At 45.6% G+C, this 16,436-nt stretch overlaps 1 protein-coding gene across 1 annotated transcript in view; it reads left to right on the plus strand.

Moving 5' to 3' along the window:
• Nucleotides 1-16,436, plus strand: part of KIF28 (kinesin family member 28) — an 81,473-nt gene that overhangs the window by 61,987 nt on the left and 3,050 nt on the right. Inside the window, exons 17-22 of the mRNA XM_024976711.2 lie at nucleotides 4,733-5,007; nucleotides 6,917-7,051; nucleotides 7,907-8,073; nucleotides 8,311-8,417; nucleotides 8,685-8,832; nucleotides 9,426-9,619. Coding sequence (XP_024832479.1) covers nucleotides 4,733-5,007; nucleotides 6,917-7,051; nucleotides 7,907-8,073; nucleotides 8,311-8,417; nucleotides 8,685-8,832; nucleotides 9,426-9,619 — 1,026 coding nt within the window. The remainder of the gene's footprint in view (nucleotides 1-4,732; nucleotides 5,008-6,916; nucleotides 7,052-7,906; nucleotides 8,074-8,310; nucleotides 8,418-8,684; nucleotides 8,833-9,425; nucleotides 9,620-16,436) is intronic.

Here is a 16,436-nt window from a genome sequence, read left to right on the forward strand (position 1 = left end):
ACTGTAGTGCTGAAAAAGACTTTTAAGAGTCCCTTGGGCAGAAAGGAGATCAAACCAGTCAATCCTAAAGGAAATTAACCCTGAGTATTCACTGGAAGAACTAATGCTGAAGCTCCAATACTTTGGTCACCTGACGCGTAGAGCTGACTCATTAGAAAAGACCCTGATGCTGGGAAAGATTGAAGGCAGGAGGAGAAGGGGACAACGGAGGATGAAATGGTTGGATGGCATCACTGACTGAATGGACACAAGTTTGAGGAAGCTCTGAAAGATGGTGATGGACAGTGAAGCCTGGCGTGCTGCAGTCCACGGGGTTGCAAAGAGTTGGACATGACTGAGAGACTGAGCAACATGATCGTTACTTATAATTCTATATTGGGTAGCTTGCTTATCTCCACCTCACTTTGTTCTTGTTTTTTTTTTTTTTTTAATCTTATTCCCTTATTTGGAACATATTTCTTTATTGCCTTATCTTGACTAATTTTCTGTTTTATTTCAATGTGTCTGGTAGGTTGGTTACATCTCCCAATCTTGGAGAAGTGGCCTTTTGTAGGAGATATCCTATGTGTCCCAGAAGTGCCCTCCCCTCTGGTCTCCAGAGCTGTATGCTCTAGGGGTGCCTCTCTCATGGGCTGTGTGGGCCCTTCTGTTGTAGTGGGATGACTACTGTGGGTGGTCTGGTAGGCATGGCTGCCTCCTGGTCTAGTTGGTTTCTAGGGCCTGCTTTTTGGAGGTTGCCAGCCACTTGTGGTTGGGGCTGGCTAATGAAGTGGCTGGCTGTGGAGCCCCAGGGGTCCTGGGCTAGTCCTGCCCCATTGATGAATGGAATGGAGCTGGGTTCTGTTTGCAGGGCTAGGGGTCTCGGTGTTACTATTGCCTGTGGGTGGGTGAGGCCGGTTCCTGACATGGCTTCCAGTGGGACCTAGGGTGTCCCATTGCTGGTGTCAGCCCACTGGTGAGTGGAGCTGGATCCTGAGGCAGCTCTTGAGATGCCCAAGTTTCTCAGAGCTGCCATGGGCTTGCTGGTGGGCTGGGTTGAGGCTTGTGGGGTCTCAGGGCTAGTGCTGGCCTGCTGGTGAAGCCAGGTCTTAGGTCTCTGGCTGCAGAGTCCTGCAGGTCCTGGAGTTGCTGTGGACCTACTGGTGGGTGAGGCTGTGTCCTGCAGGCTCTGGCTGCATGGTCCTGCGGGACCTAGAGATGGTTTTGATGCACTACTAGGAAGGGCTGGGGCCTGGGCCCTCTGGTGGATGGGGCTGGCTCCCCTGGCAGCTGGGGGTTCAGGGGCTCCTTAGCAAACAGCCCACTGGTGGTTGGGGCTGTACCCCTGCCACTGCCTGCTTGGCCTGAGGTAACCCAGGACTGGTGCTGACTAGCTGGTGGGCAGGGCCAGATCCCAGGCCTAATAAACTAGAGGGAAGACTCAAACCAGTGCTTGTCAGCACTTGTATCCTCTTGGTAGAACAACCCTCTGCGCCCTTCCCAAGGCTTCCATCAGCATCTGTGTCCCCCAGGGGAGCTCCAGTTGCCTCTTGTGTCTCCAGGTGGTTCTCCAAGATCAGCCAGGGGATCTGACCCAGGCATATTTCAAATTACTACCTCTGTACTGGATTTTGGAGCATGTGAGATTTTGCATGAGTGCTTTAAGACTAACCCTGATGGTTCAGACAGTAAAGAATCTGCCTGCAATGCAGGAGACCCAGGTTCGATCCCGGGAATGGAGAAGGGAATGGCAACCCACTCCAGTATTCTTGCCTGGAGAATTCCATGGACAAAGGAGCCTGGCGGGCTATAGTTCAAAGAGTCAGACACGACTGAGCGACTAACACTTTCACTTTAAGAGTGAAGTCTACATTTCCCACAGCCCTCTAACTCTCCTGAAAATAAACCCGGCTTGGCCTTCAAAGACAAAGGAAGCTGGTCTTCCCAGTGCAGGACTCCTAAGCCAGGGTGCTGGATGTGGGGCTCAGACCCCTCACTCCTTGGCGAGAAGCTCCGTAATGGTAATCATCTTCCTGTTTGTGAGTTGCCCACCTTGGGGTGGGTCTTGATTATGTTGTGTCTCTGCCCCTCCTACCCATCCTCTTGTGGTTCCCTCTTTATATCTTCAGTTGCAAGGGATCCTTTCTGCTAATCTTCAGTTCTTCCTCGCCAACAACTGCTCTGTAAATAGTTTTAATTTTGGCATGCTGAAGGGAGGAGGCAAGCTCAGGACCTTCCTACTTCTCCATGGTGGCCACGCCTCCTGGTAACCACTTCTGATGTGGCAATTATCATTAAGCAATTTTCTGCCTACCTGGAATTCTTCTTATTTTGGCTTATGCTTTTGTCCACTCTCTCAGTAATCACTGTTGGTACGTGGCCCTGTCCCTCACTTACTGAGGGGACAGACCAGTGCCAGGCTCTTTTCCTGGATTTTCTGCTCACTAGGTGTGAGCACACCAATTTATTATCTTCTAGTTCAGTAGGTTAAAAGCCCAACACAGGACTTCTCTAGTTGTGTGCCGGGGACCAGCCCCGGCTGATCCAGGGTATTCGAAGGAGAGACGGCGTAGGCGAAGATCAGGAAACAATTGCTTAATTAAACGTTAATTAAGGATATAAAGAGTAATAGAACGAGGATAGCTCAGTGAAGAAATTCAGTGGAGAAAAGAGGCTGAAATAAGGATAGCTCAGTGAGGAAATTCAGTGGAGAAAAGAGGCTGAATAATTCAGCCAGAAGGTAAGAGAAAGAACGACATGGTGAGACCAAGTTTCGGTGAACAAGGCCCCGCACTTTATTTTCCAAAGTAGTTTTTATACCTTAAGTTATGCATAGAGGATAATGGGGGAAGGGGTAGAGTCAGGCAGCAAGCCAGGCTTTCTTCCTGCAAACTTATCATATGCAAAAGCTTAGGTGATTTGCATCATCTTCTGGCCCGGAGACCTGTTAACATTTTAAGACCTTTTCTTCAGAAAACTTATTTTTCTCTAAAGGTGATTGGTCAGGAGCCACCCTCCAAAAGCATTAGATAAAGTTGCATTCCTACAGAGCAAAGGTGTGGTGGGCTACAACAAGAAAAAGAATTAACTCAAGGCTCCCAGGTTACAAACATTAAAGCTACTATTTACACCAACTATATTAATCAATACACTGCCAGGGACACAGCAGGTAAGGGATATGGAGACTTAGCAGCAAACATTGGCCCAACAAGTGAAAATCCCTTCACCAATACAATTTCTAATCAATCTTTTAACTACTCAAAAGAATCTGTGTTTACACAGTTTAGAACATCTCCTGCCTCTCACAGTTGGGAGGCTCTGAGCAATCACATGTGGCCGGAAAAACCTATTCAGGCAGGCTAGAGGATTTCCAAAGGAGTTTGTAGGTTAAACACTGTCACACCCAGGAATTATTAACTGGAGCTGTAAGCTAACTTTTTTCAGAGAGGTAGTGGGGGACAGCCCCCCGTAAAGTCAGAGGTGTAGGTGAAAGCACAAAGCAGAAAGTAGGCAGACTCTGGTTTTGGGGGTATATGCTCGAGAATTTCCAGGGGGACTCCTGAAGCTCGATCCCGCCTTTGCGTATGCCAAGCCTCCTTCCTCATGACCTTTGTCATGGGCGGAGTTCCTCACACTGGCTACCTGCAGTGATAGAATTCCAGTTGAGCTATTCCAGATCCTGAAAGATGATGCTGTGGAAAGTGCTGCACTCAATATGCAATATGCACTCAGTATGCAATATGCCGGCTCCCGGCAGTTGTGCAGTGGATAAGTTTGCCTGCCACTGTGGGGGACAAAGGTTTGATCCCTGGACTGGGGAGATTCCATATGCTGCGGAGCAATGAAGCCCATGTGCCACAACTAGAGCCCAGGAGCTGCAACTCCTGAGCCTGTGTGCTGCAACTGTGTGAAGCCCACATGCCTAGAGCCTGTGCTCCGCAACAAGAAAAGTCACTGCTATGAGAAGCCCATGCATCGCAATGAAGAGTAGCCCCGCTCAGCACAATTAGAGAAGGTCCACACAAAGAAAGCCCAGCACAAACAAAAATAAATAGAAGAAATAAATGAATTTGTAAAAAGCGCAACACAGATGTTGCTGGGTTGAAAGCAAAGTATCAGGAGGGATGTTTTGCTCTCTGGAGGCTTGAGGGGAGAATACGTTTTGTTGCTTTTTCAAGCTTTTAGAGCCACTTACATTCCTTGGGTCATGGTCATCTTCAAAGTTATCCACATAGCATCCCTGACCCTGCTTCTGTTGCCATCTCTCTTTCTCTGACCCTCTCTTTTGCCTCCCTCTTCTACCTTTAAGGCCCATGTGATTACACTGGGTCCATCTGGATAATGCAAGCTAATCTCCCTATGTTAAGGTCGGCTGATAAGCAAATTTAATTCCTCTTTGCCATGTAAGATAATATATTCCCAGGTTCCAGAGACTGGGACAAGAATATCTCTGAAGGTCTTTCTTCTGTATACCACAAGCTCAAACTTTCATTTCTCCTGGGAAAGTGTTTTCTAAGTCCATCATTTCCTCTAAGTCATTTCCTGGGATCCAGCAAAGCTGAAGTAGACAGGTCAGCAATGAATGTAGTGCTCTTGAAGTTCCCTCACCTAAGCTGAGTTTGATGAGACTGTCATTGGTCTTGGGTACCCAAAACCCAACCCATCAGAGAGAGCATGCTGGGAAAACCATAGAAATGAATTGTTAGAGCAGCAGATGGAATCAAATATTGATGATGTACCTTTGTGTTTCCAGGTGTGGATTTGGTCAAAAGCCAAATTTATCAATAGGAAATTCCTAATGGAGGAACTTTACCAGCGTTTTCTTGATGGAGAAGACAGCCAGGTAGCCCAGGAAGATGACCCTTTCTGGGATCCTGTCGAAGTTGTTCACCTGGGCTCCGCTCACATCTGGCTCCAATCTCTTGCCTACTGCATGAAGTTCGAGGAACAAGTGGAATTTCTGAACTGTGACGGGCTGGAAGAGGCAGTGTTGCACATCCACATAAAGCCCTGCTCCCCGACAGGACAGTGGGTATCTCTGCCACCCCCTTGTTTAGTTCTGGGTCACACAGAAAACTCACAGCAAGCCTGAGTTCTCCTGGAAGGGGAGAACTTGGTACCCTGAAGAGGTCACTCCTGAGACAAACAAATGAGCTCGTTCATTCATAATCTGGCCTCATCATATCTGATTTTGCCAAGGCAGCCAAATCAGCTGACCTGGACTATTTAAAACTGCACATCCAGCAGTCTTTGAGCAGCTCACACTGCCCTAAAGGACCAAATGAATGAGAATACCCTGCAGAGGCAGGACTGTAGTAGAAGGAAACACGGACACAAGCCCAGTGATCTGGGTCTGTAGAGAAGCCAAGGGTGCCACAGAACCTTCCACCCTCCCCGCCCTTCCTGGCGCCTGTGAGGTCTGGGACCCACCACACACATTTGTTCTTTCCAGCATTAGTCCTCAGCCCTGCTGACCAGGCCCAAGTGCCAGAAGCAGGAAGCTGATTTTGTAGCTCACCCTGCCTCCCTGGACAGGCTCTGTTAATTTCTTTGTTCCTTTTCTCAAGGAAGGAACTGTGGTATCTTTGTTTCCTTATGTGGCCCCATTCTGAGCTGTTATCTGATCTTCGTGCTAACTCCACTGTATAACCTTTACTGTCCCCTCGGGTTGTCTCTGGGGCTTCCCTGGCTCAGATAGTAAAGAATCCACCTGCAATGCAGCAGACATGGGTTCGATCCCTGAGTCAAGAAGACCCCCTGGAGAAGGGAATGGCAACCCACTCCAGTATTCTTGCCTGGAAAATTCCATGGACAGAGGACCCTGGCGGGCTACAGTCCACGGGGTCACATAGAGTCGGACACAACTGAGAGATTTACACACACACAGAGGTTGTCTTCCTGTTTCCTCTCTTTGGGCCAAAGGCAGTTGAGAGAGTTTTTACAAAGCTAACACCTCTTAGCAATTCTAAGTAAAGAGGCCAGCAGGAGGCCTGGTCTGGGTGCCAGTGTCCTCAGAGGCTAGCCGATGCAAGCTTTTTGTCTTTCTGAAGAGGAGAGTCAACAAGTGAGCAACAAAACTGCCAAGTCTTGTGACTAAAAGACTAAGATGACCAGTGCCTCGCTGTCTTTATTGGAACTCTAAGTAACTTCCTGGGCATTTTGCTACCCCAGGCTCCTAGGCTGCCCGATGGTTGTATTTCTCACTCTGAATTAGTGAAGTGGCATTATAGTTTACAGGTTTCAATCTCTGTGAGCTCACTTGATGTGAGAGAAGTACCCTGCTGGAAAGCTGTCCAAACTGGTTTCTGAGCCTGTGGGCCTGGAGTTGACTCTGGACTGTGAAGGGTTCACAAGGAGAATGACACCTGAAGAGGCTGCCTGTGGCCAGCCAGCTGGCTTTCTCTAGGTGGCAGGCCCTCTGCCCACTGGGGAATCTACCTAAATCTTCAATGGCAGTTTGGCATCCACACCTGGGTGCATTTATTGCAAGAAGCTGTTATATTCCTGTCTCCTCTTTGAGAAAGTCCGTATCTTGAAGTACAAGAGCACAGTGGGCTCTTGTGATATGTCTCTTGAATGAATGAATTCTACAGCTGGTAATATTACCCATCCTTCCTTCAGAGAATTTAGCTGTCTCTTAGGGCTTCCCTGGTGGCTCAGATTGCAAAGAATCCACCTGTAATGCTGCAGGAGACCCGGCTTCGATTCCTGGGTCAGGATCCCTGGAGAAGGGAATGGCAACCCACTCCAGTATTCTTGCCTAGAGAATTCCATGGACAGAGGAGCCTGCCCGGCTGCAGTCCATGGGGTCACAAAGAGTCCACCACGACTGAGTGGCTGGCACACACAAGGCGTCTATGTAATCTTCACCAACATCAGTCTCTCTTGCTTGGGCCCAGGTTAACCTGTGATCAATGTTTACCTCTTCTGTTTACAGAGCACGTGGTGAGGAAGATGTGGTTACTGACCCAGTGGACCTGCTGGGCAAGAGGATGGATTTCCAGATTCGCCTTGTGCAGTGCCTTGGCACCAAGTGGCTAAAGGAGGATGCGGAGAGGGGTGTTCAGATGGGGTACCAGCCTGCCCCGCCAAGCTGCTGAATGTGAACCACCCGGCCTGTGTGCCCTGGTGGGAGGGAGCCTTTCCTCAAGTTTTAGGAATGAGTTGATCATGACATTTGCTTAAGTTTTTCTGCTTGTTCAACTTCCAAATGACTATTTCCTCCTTCTGCTTAACAGAGGGAGAAGTTCCATGTCCCTCCGGGTCACTGTGTACAGGTCAACATGTGCTGACTCTTCTAAGGGACTGAAGCCAAGAGCCAGGAATTTTAATTATCAGAAAGAGCGTCTAGTGAACCTGTGTTATCAAAGTAGGATGATTGGGTTTATTTTCTTTTTTTAGTTGGAAATAAAAGGACTGTGTGTGATGATATGATAGAGGCACCAGATGTGCTTAAACTAATTGGGTTAAAAGGATACTAAAAGATGAAGCAATAAAGAAGGGAGATTTTGAAGGACAAAAAACAAACCACAAAACAAACTACAGTGGAAAATTAATAACTTTAGATTAAGTAGAAAGTATCAAAATCCTTTTCTTTTTTTGTTAGACTTTTAATAAGTATTATCTATGTAATGATGATATCTATGTTGAATAGCTGAGATGTTGGAGGTGGCAATCAGGAGAATCAACTGTAGGTCATCTTTTATCAACTAAATGGCAACCCACTCCAGTGTTTTTGCCTACAAAAGTCCATGGACAGCAGAGCCTGGCAGGCTACAAGCCATGGGGTTGCAGAATTGGTCACGACTGAGCATGCACCCCTTTATCAACTAAACAAAGCAGGCTACAATTCTTTGGCTTATCTGATACTTTCCTTTAGAAATGTATCCCTTATAGTTTTGAGTTATGTTTTCTGTTCTTTTCTCAGGTACAGAATTTATGATCTTCCAAACACTTTATATACCAAGCCTGTATGGAAAATTGTGAATCCCCAAATTGATGAGACTGTCCAGTTTACAACCTTAAATGCATCTCAGGAGTTTCTGAATTATTTACAGACAAACGCTCTCATTGTTGATTTATGGGGTCTTCAAGGTACCATGCTTACCTCCCCTTTTGCATGGTGCATTCCTCCGTCAGATATCATGTTGTATATCTTAGGGCTGCAGAGGGAGGTTGTCAGGGTCTTGACAGCAGTGGCCAAGAGCTGTCTTCTCCTCAACCTCTGGGTTTCAGTCCACAGTTGACTACATGGTTTAAACCTCCTCACACAACACTGTGAGTGGAGGATGAGACATTTCTTTCCTTGATGGTATCTACTTCACACTACAGAAGGCTGTGCTGAACTGAGCTGCTCTCGGCTGGACCTCATGGTCACAGGTGAAGGCCACATCCTGGTGGACACGAAGAAAATTTCCACAGTGATGGATACAGGTCAGGTGTGTTTATTTAAGTCACATTAAAAATAGATGTCACAGATGACTAAAAAAAAAATCTCAGATAATAGTTGCTTGGGGATCATCAATGTTCCCTCCCGTTAAAAAGCCTCTTTCTTGATTTACTCCTGTGTATCTTGAGGGTCTTAAATCTTGGTTATCGCCCACCCCTCACTGCACCCCATCCAGTTTTCATAACATAGGAACAACGGCCAGTCTCAAAGGATATGCAAATAATGCACACAAGACTAACTCAACTTGTTTCTGTAGAGTACGTCAAACCAGATACCAGAGCTTTATCTGAAGCTGCTCAAGTTAGAACAGGAGACGGAACTGCTCAGAAACATAAACAGAGTCCTCAGAGAGGAAAATGTGCTTCTTAAAGAATCTATTGAGAGAACCAGTTCTAGTCAACAAGGTGAGAGGCCGCTCAAATCTTGGTGTTTAGACTTTCTCTAAACGCCTACATTTGTGATGTGTATTTTCTTTCTAAGAAATGAGCTTTTAAATGAGTTAATATCTTGTTTCAGTTTTTTAAAAAAAGCAGAACATTTTTTCCTTGTAAGATTTCTTTGGATGGGTCCCAATTGGTACCTGATAAATGATGATGTAGTACAATGCCACCAAGATAATTAAATATATAAATATGTGGATAAATAGTTGTTGGTCAGTCACTTAGTCATGTCCGACTCTTTGAGACCCAATGGACTGCAGCATGCCAGGCTTCCCTGTCCTTCACAACTCCCAGAGTTTGCTCAAATTCATGTCCATTGAGTTGGTGATGCCATCCAACCATCTCATCTTCTGCCACCCACTTCTCCTTCTGCCCTCAGTCTTTCCCAGGATCAGAGTCTTTTCCAATGAGTCAGCTCTTCACATCAAGTGGACAAAGTACTGGGGCTTCAGCTTCAGCATTAGCCCTCCCAATGAATATTCAGGGTTTATTTCCTTTAGGATTGACTGATTTGAGATGAACAAATAAATAAACGTTCTCTTATCTTCCACCTTCAGCGCATCAGCCTTCCAGTACCCGAAAGATCACTCGGATGACAGCACAAGGGCCACTAGCCAGAGACATTAATCAAATATGCACCACCCAGCAAGTCAGCTACGATAGAGAATTTGCCAGAGCTCTTAAGGTGTTCTACCAAAGCATAAATGTGGCCAGAGGGCAGTTTCTCAAACTGAGACATTATAAACCTCCTGTGAGTATCCGGCATCCTGGGAGCCAAAGGATTATCTTTCCATTAAATGTAACTCTTGGATAGAAAGCATTTCCTGAGGGTGGGGTGGATGTGTGTTTAAGAAAAAGAGCAGGTCAGGCCGGGAACACTGTGAGTCTGCTGCTTTCTGGCTTCTACCCATCTCTGCTCCCATTTTTCACTTTAGTGTACATCTGGTTGGTTCAAGGAGGCTGTGGCCCCTGCAGGATTGAGATTCCTGCACTTTATGACATATAGAATATCCCAGAAGTGCACGTTTGCTTTATTGTTACAAAACCAAAGAAATATAATTCATCACACTACGATATTATAGGAGAAAAATCATGGTTACTTCAATAGATACCGAAAAAGCATGTGATAAAATTCAGCATCCTCCCACGATAAAAACTCTTAGCAAACTAGGAACAAAACGGACATTTCTTTCTTTTTTTTTTTTTTTTTATGGACATTTCTTAATCTGATAAAGGCAGTCTTAAACAGACAGGAAGCATAATCTTAATGGTAAATCATAGATGTCAGCTATCTTCACTTTTTTTTGACATTGTACTTTAGGTTCTAGCCAGTGTAGCAAGGGCAGAAACAAAAGGTATAAAGATTGGAAAGGGGGATAAAAAGTAATAGTCATAATAGCAAACATTTATATAACATTTGGGGGCTTCCCAGGCGGCACTAGTGGTAGAGAACCCGCCTACCAATGCAGGTTAGATGTAAGAGACATGGGTTCGATCCTGGGGCAGGAAGATACCCTGGACAAGGGAATGGCTACCCACTCTAGTATCTTGCCTGGGAAATCCCATGGACAGAGGAAACTTGTGGAATATAGTCCAGGAGGTTGCAGAGTTGGACACCACTTGGCAACTAAAAACAACAACATAATACGTACTAAGTGTTTTTATACTTATTGAGTTCTCACAACAACCAGATGGGTGTGTATATGTTAGTCGCTCAGTTATGTCCAACTCTTTGTGACCCCATGGACTGTAGCCTACCAGGCTCCTCTGTCCATGAAATTCTCCAGGCAAGAATACTGGACTGGGTTGCCAATCCCTTCTCCAGGGGACCTTCCCGACACAGGGATTGAACCCGGGTCTCCTGCATTGGCAGGCAGATTCTTTATCACTGAGCCACCAGGGAAGCCCATAAATCAGAATAAAAACTTTAAAAATTGTTGCCATTTATCTAATAAAAGTCAAAGATGCATCTCCCCTCAGTTCAGTTTAGTTCAGTTCAATCGCTCAGTCGTGTCCGACTCTTTGCGACCCCAAAAATCACAGCACGCCAGGCCTCCCTGTCCATCACCAACTCCCGGAGTTCACTCAGACTCGTGTGTATCGAGTCAGTGATGCCATCCAGCCATCTCATCCTCTGTCATCCCCTTCTCTTCCTGCCCCCAATCCCTCCCAGCATCAGAGTCTTTTCCAATGAGTCAACTCTTCGCATGAGGTGGCCAAAGTACTGGAGTTTCAGCTTCAGCATCATTCCTTCCAAAGAAATCCCAGGGCTGATCTTCTTCAGAATGGACTGGTTGGATCTCCTTGCAGTCCAAGGGACCCTCAAGAGTCTTCTCCAACACCACAGTTCAAAAGCATCAATTCTTTGGCGCTCAGCCTTCTTCATAGTCCAACTCTCACATCCATACATGACCTCTGGAAAAACCATAGCCTTGACTAGACAGACCTTTATTGGCAAAGTAATGTCTCTGCTTTTGAACATGCTATCTAGGTTGGTCATAACTTTCCTTCCAAGGAGTAAGCGTCTTCTAATTTCATGGCTGCAGTCACCATCTGCAGTGATTTTGGAGCCCAGAAAAATAAAGTCAGTCACTGTTTCCACTGTTTCCCCATCTATTTGCCATGAAGTGATGGGACCAGATGCCATGATCTTCGTTTTCTGAATGTTGAGCTTTAAGCCAACTTTTTCACTCTCCTCTTTCACTTTCATCAAGAGGCTTCTTAGTTCCTCTTCACTTTCTGCCTAAGGGTGGTGTCATCTGCATATCTGAGGTTATTGATATTTCTCCCGGCAATCTTGATTCCAGCTTGTGTTTCTTCCAGTCCAGCATTTCTCATGATGTACTCTGCATAGAAGTTAAATAAACAGGGTGACAATATACAGCCTTGATGTACTCCTTTTCCTATTTGGAACCAGTCTGTTGTTCCATGTCCAGTTCTAACTGTTGCTTCCTGACCTGCATACAAATTTCTCAAGAGGCAGGTCAGGTGGTCTGGTATTCCCATCTCTTTCAGAATTTCCCACAGTTGATTGTGATCCACACAGTCAAAGGCTTTGGCATAGTCAATAAAGCAGAAATAGATGTTTTTCTGGAACTCTCTTACTTTTTCCATGATCCAGCGGATGTTGGCAATTTGATCTCTGGTTCCTCTGCCTTTTCTAAAACCTGCTTGAACATCTGAAAGTTCACAGTTCATGTATTGCTGAAGCCTGGCTTGGAGAATTTTGAGCATTCCTTTACTAGCATGTGAGATGAGTGCAATTGTGCAGTAGTTTGAGCATTCTTTGGCATGGCCTTTCTTTGGGATTGGAATGAAAACTGACCTTTTCCAGTCCTGTGGCCACTGCTGAGTTTTCCAAATTTGCTGGCATATTGAGCGCAGCACTTTCACAGCATCATCTTTCAGGATTTGAAATAGCTCCACTGGAATTCTATCACCTCCACTAGCTTTGTTCATAGTGATGCTTTCTAAGGCCCACTCGTCTTCACATTCCAGGATGTCTAGCTCCAGGTGAGTGATCACACCATCGTGATTATCTGGGTCATGAAGATCTTTTTTGTACAGTTCTTCTGTGTATTCTTGCCACCTCTTCTTAATATCTTCTGCTTCTGTTAGGTCCATACCATTTCTGTCCTTTATCGAGCCCATTTTTGCATGAAATGTTCCCTTGGTATCTCTTATTTTCTTGAAGAGATCTCTAGTCTTTCCCATTCTGTTGTTTTCCTCTATTTCTTTGCATTGATCGCTGAGGAAGGCTTTCTTATCTCTTCTTGCTATTCTTTGGAACTCTGCATTCAGATGCTTATATCTTTCCTTTTCTCCTTTGCTTTTCACTTCTCTTCTTTTCACAGCTATTTGTAAGGCTCCCCAGACAGCCATTTTGCTTTTTTGCATTTCTTTTCCATGGGGATGGTCTTGATCCCTGTCTCCCGTACAATGTCACGAACCTCAGTCCATAGTTAATCAGGCACTCTATCTATCAGATCTAGACCCTTAAATCTATTTCTCACTTCCACTGTATAATCATAAGAGATTTGATTTAGGTCATACCTGAATGGTCTGTTGGTTTTCCCTACTTTCTTCAATTTAAGTCTGAATTTGGCAATAAGGAGCTCATGATCTGAGCCACAGTCAGCTCCCGGTCTTGTTTTTGCTGACTGTATAGAGCTTCTCCATCTTATAAGCCTGCAATTCAACTCTTCTCCACAGAGTAAACTGTGCAGAGAACTGCGCCCTCATGCCCTGAGGCAGAGGTTCTCAAAGTGTGGTCCTCCCAGTCAGCATCTGCAGCATTACCTGGAATCTTGTTAGAAATGCAGATTCCAGGGTCTCCTTCCAGACCTGCTGAGTCAGAATCTCTGGGTGTGAGGCCCAGTCAACTGGGCTTTAATGAGCCCTCTAGATTATTCTCGGAGAAGGCAATGGCACCCTACTCCAGTACTCTTGCCTGGAAAATCTCATGGACAAAGAAGCCTGGTAGGCTGCAGTCCATGGGGTCGCTAAGAGTAGGACACGACTGAGCGACTTCACTTTGACTTTTCACTTTCATGCATTGGAGAAGGAAATGGCAACCCGCTCCAGTGTTCTTACCTGGAGAATCCTGGAGCATGATGGGCTGTCGTCTATAGGGTTGCATTGAGTCGGACACGACTGAAGCAACTTAGCAGCAGCAGCAGCAGCAGCTAGATTATTCTGCCTTCGACTCAAGTTTGAACCACCTTTCTTGGTATGCTATGTATGTAATGAATTAATTTTTCTCCTACCTATCTGGAATGGTCCTTGTTATAAACCATTCCTGAGAGAACTGGGAAGATAGTCATTCAAGTCATTTTCTGTTCTGTGGTTCAGATGGTGGTCCAGGTGAATAATCCTGTAGAAACCCACGCATATATGCATAAGATGGTATTTTAACCATTTTCCGTTATAGCTCCCCAAATGGAAACATCCTAATGCACATCCACAGAAGATAAGTAAATTATGGCACAAGTGGCCAGAAAACAGGCAAAATATAGGGCTGTTTAGGGCTGCATTCTAGGTGGCAAGAAAATGATGATGGACTTAGGTTAGTGGTTGCTTCTGGGGGTGGGGAAATGGGTGTGACCAGGAGGAAATCAAGAGACAGAGTGTTTTCTTGAGCAGACGTGTTTAACTTGTACCCAGAGATCAAATTGCCAACATCCGCTGGATCATGGAAAAAGCAAGAGAGTTCCAGAAAAACATCTATTTCTGCTTTATTGACTATGCCAAAGCCTTTGACTGTGTGGATCACAATCAACTGTGGGAAATTCTGAAAGAGATGGGAATACCAGACCACCTGACCTGCCTCTTGAGAAATTTGTATGCAGGTCAGGAAGCAACAGTTAGAACTGGACATGGAACAACAGACTGGTTCCAAATAGGAAAAGGAGTACGTCAAGGCTGTATATTGTCACCCTGTTTATTTAACTTCTATGCAGAGTACATCATGAGAAACGCTGGACTGGAAGAAGCACAAGCTGGAATCAAGATTGCCGGGAGAAATATCAATAACCTCAGATATGCAGATGACACCACCCTTATGGCAGAAAGTGAAGAGGAACTAAGAAGCCTCTTGATGAAAGTGAAAGAGGAGAGTGAAAAAGTTGGCTTAAAGCTCAACATTCAGAAAACGAAAATCAGAGCATCCGGTCCCACCACTTCATAGGAAATAGATGGGGAAACAGTAGAAACAGTGTCAGACTTTATTTTTCTGGGCTCCAAAATCACTGCAGATGGTGACTGCAGCCATGAAATTAAAAGACGCTTGCTCCTTGGAAGGAAAGTTATGACCAACCTAGATAGCATATTCAAAAGCAGAGACGTTACCTTGCCAACAAAGGTTCGTCTAGTCAAGGCTATGGTTTTTCCTGTGGTTATGTATGGATGTGAGAGTTGGACTGTGAAGAAGGCTGAGCGCCAAAGAATTGATGCTTTTGAACTGTGGTGTTGGAGAAGACTCTTGAGAGTTCCTTGGACTGCAAGGAGATCCAACCAGTCCATTCTGAAGGAGATCAGCCCTGGGATTTCTTTGGAAGGAATGATGCTGAAGCTGAAACTCCAGTACTTTGGACACCTCATGCGATTGGAAAAGACTCTGATGCTCAGAGGGATTGGGAGCAAGAGGAGAAGGGGACGACAGAGGATGAGATGGCTGGATGGCATCACCGACTCAGTGGACGTGAGTCTCAGTGAACTCCGGGAGTTGGTGATGGACAGGGAGGCCTGGCGTGCTGCGATTCATGGGGTCGCAAAGAGTCGGACACGACTGAGTGATCTGATCTGATCTGATCTGATGCATACATTTGGGGCACTCTTTTGGATGTATCAGTTCAGTTCAGTTGGTCAGTCGTGTCCGACTCTTTGCGACCCCATGGACTGCAGCATGCCAGGCTTCCCTGTCCATCACCAACTCCTGGAGCTTGCTCAAACTCGTGTCCATTGAGTCAGTGATGCCATCCAATCATCTTATCCTCTATCATCCCCTTCTCTTCCTGCCTTCAATCTTTCCCAGCATCAGGGTCTTTCCCAATGAGTCAGTTCTTCCCATCAGGTGGCCAAAGGATTGAAGCTGAAGCTTCAACATCAGTCCTGCCAATGAATGGTCAGGACTGATTTCCTTTAGGATTGATTGGTTGGATCTCCTTGCAGTCCAAGGGACTCTCAAGAGTCTTCTCCAACACCACAGTTCAAAAGCATCAAGTCTTCAGCGCTCAGCTCACAATAAAGAAAGAAAGAAAAACTACTGTGGTGAAAGACACTAAAAATAAAGTAAAAAATAAGCCACAACCTGGGAGAATCTATTTGTATTGTTGTTGTTGTTCAGTCACTCAGTTGTGTCCATCTCTTTGTGACTTCATGGACTGCAGCACACCAGGCTTCCCTGTCCTTCACAATCTCCCAGGGTTTGCTTAAACTCATGTCTGCTGAGTCGGTGATGTTAGTATCCAGACTAAACAAACAACTACATGTTTATTAAAATAAGAAAGACAACACGTGGCAAAACACATTGGAAAAAATGGCCAAAGTCTTTGAGCAGGCATTTCACTAACCATCAGGGAAACAGAAACTAAAAGGAGGTGCCATGACACACTACCTGCCCCGTGCCCACTGCCCATCTCTGTGAGCACCGTCACCTCCTCTACCATTGCTCACCGGCGCCCTGGCCCACAGGGGTATCTGCAGTCCCTTCTCCTATGGGGCAGGGGACCCATATCAGTCAACCCTATTGATGGGAGAATCCCCACCCACATGTCCTTTGCAAACTTCAGAATGTCTACAGTATTATGCCAGTCCCAAATATTTGGATTCTCTCACCAATTTTCCCTGTTGACAATAAGCAATGGTTAGACCTGGACGTGGAATAGACTGGTTCCAAATAGGAAAAGGAGTATGTCAAGGCTGTATATTGTCACCCTGCTTATTTAACTTATATGCAGAGTACATCATGAGAAATGCTGGGCTGGAGGAAGCACAAGCTGGAATCAAGATTGCTGGGAGAAATATCAATAACCTCAGATATGCAGATGACACCACCCTTATGGCAGAAA

The sequence above is a fragment of the Bos taurus genome, chromosome 16 (assembly GCF_002263795.3).
Source record: "Bos taurus isolate L1 Dominette 01449 registration number 42190680 breed Hereford chromosome 16, ARS-UCD2.0, whole genome shotgun sequence".
NCBI lineage: Eukaryota > Metazoa > Chordata > Mammalia > Artiodactyla > Bovidae > Bos > Bos taurus.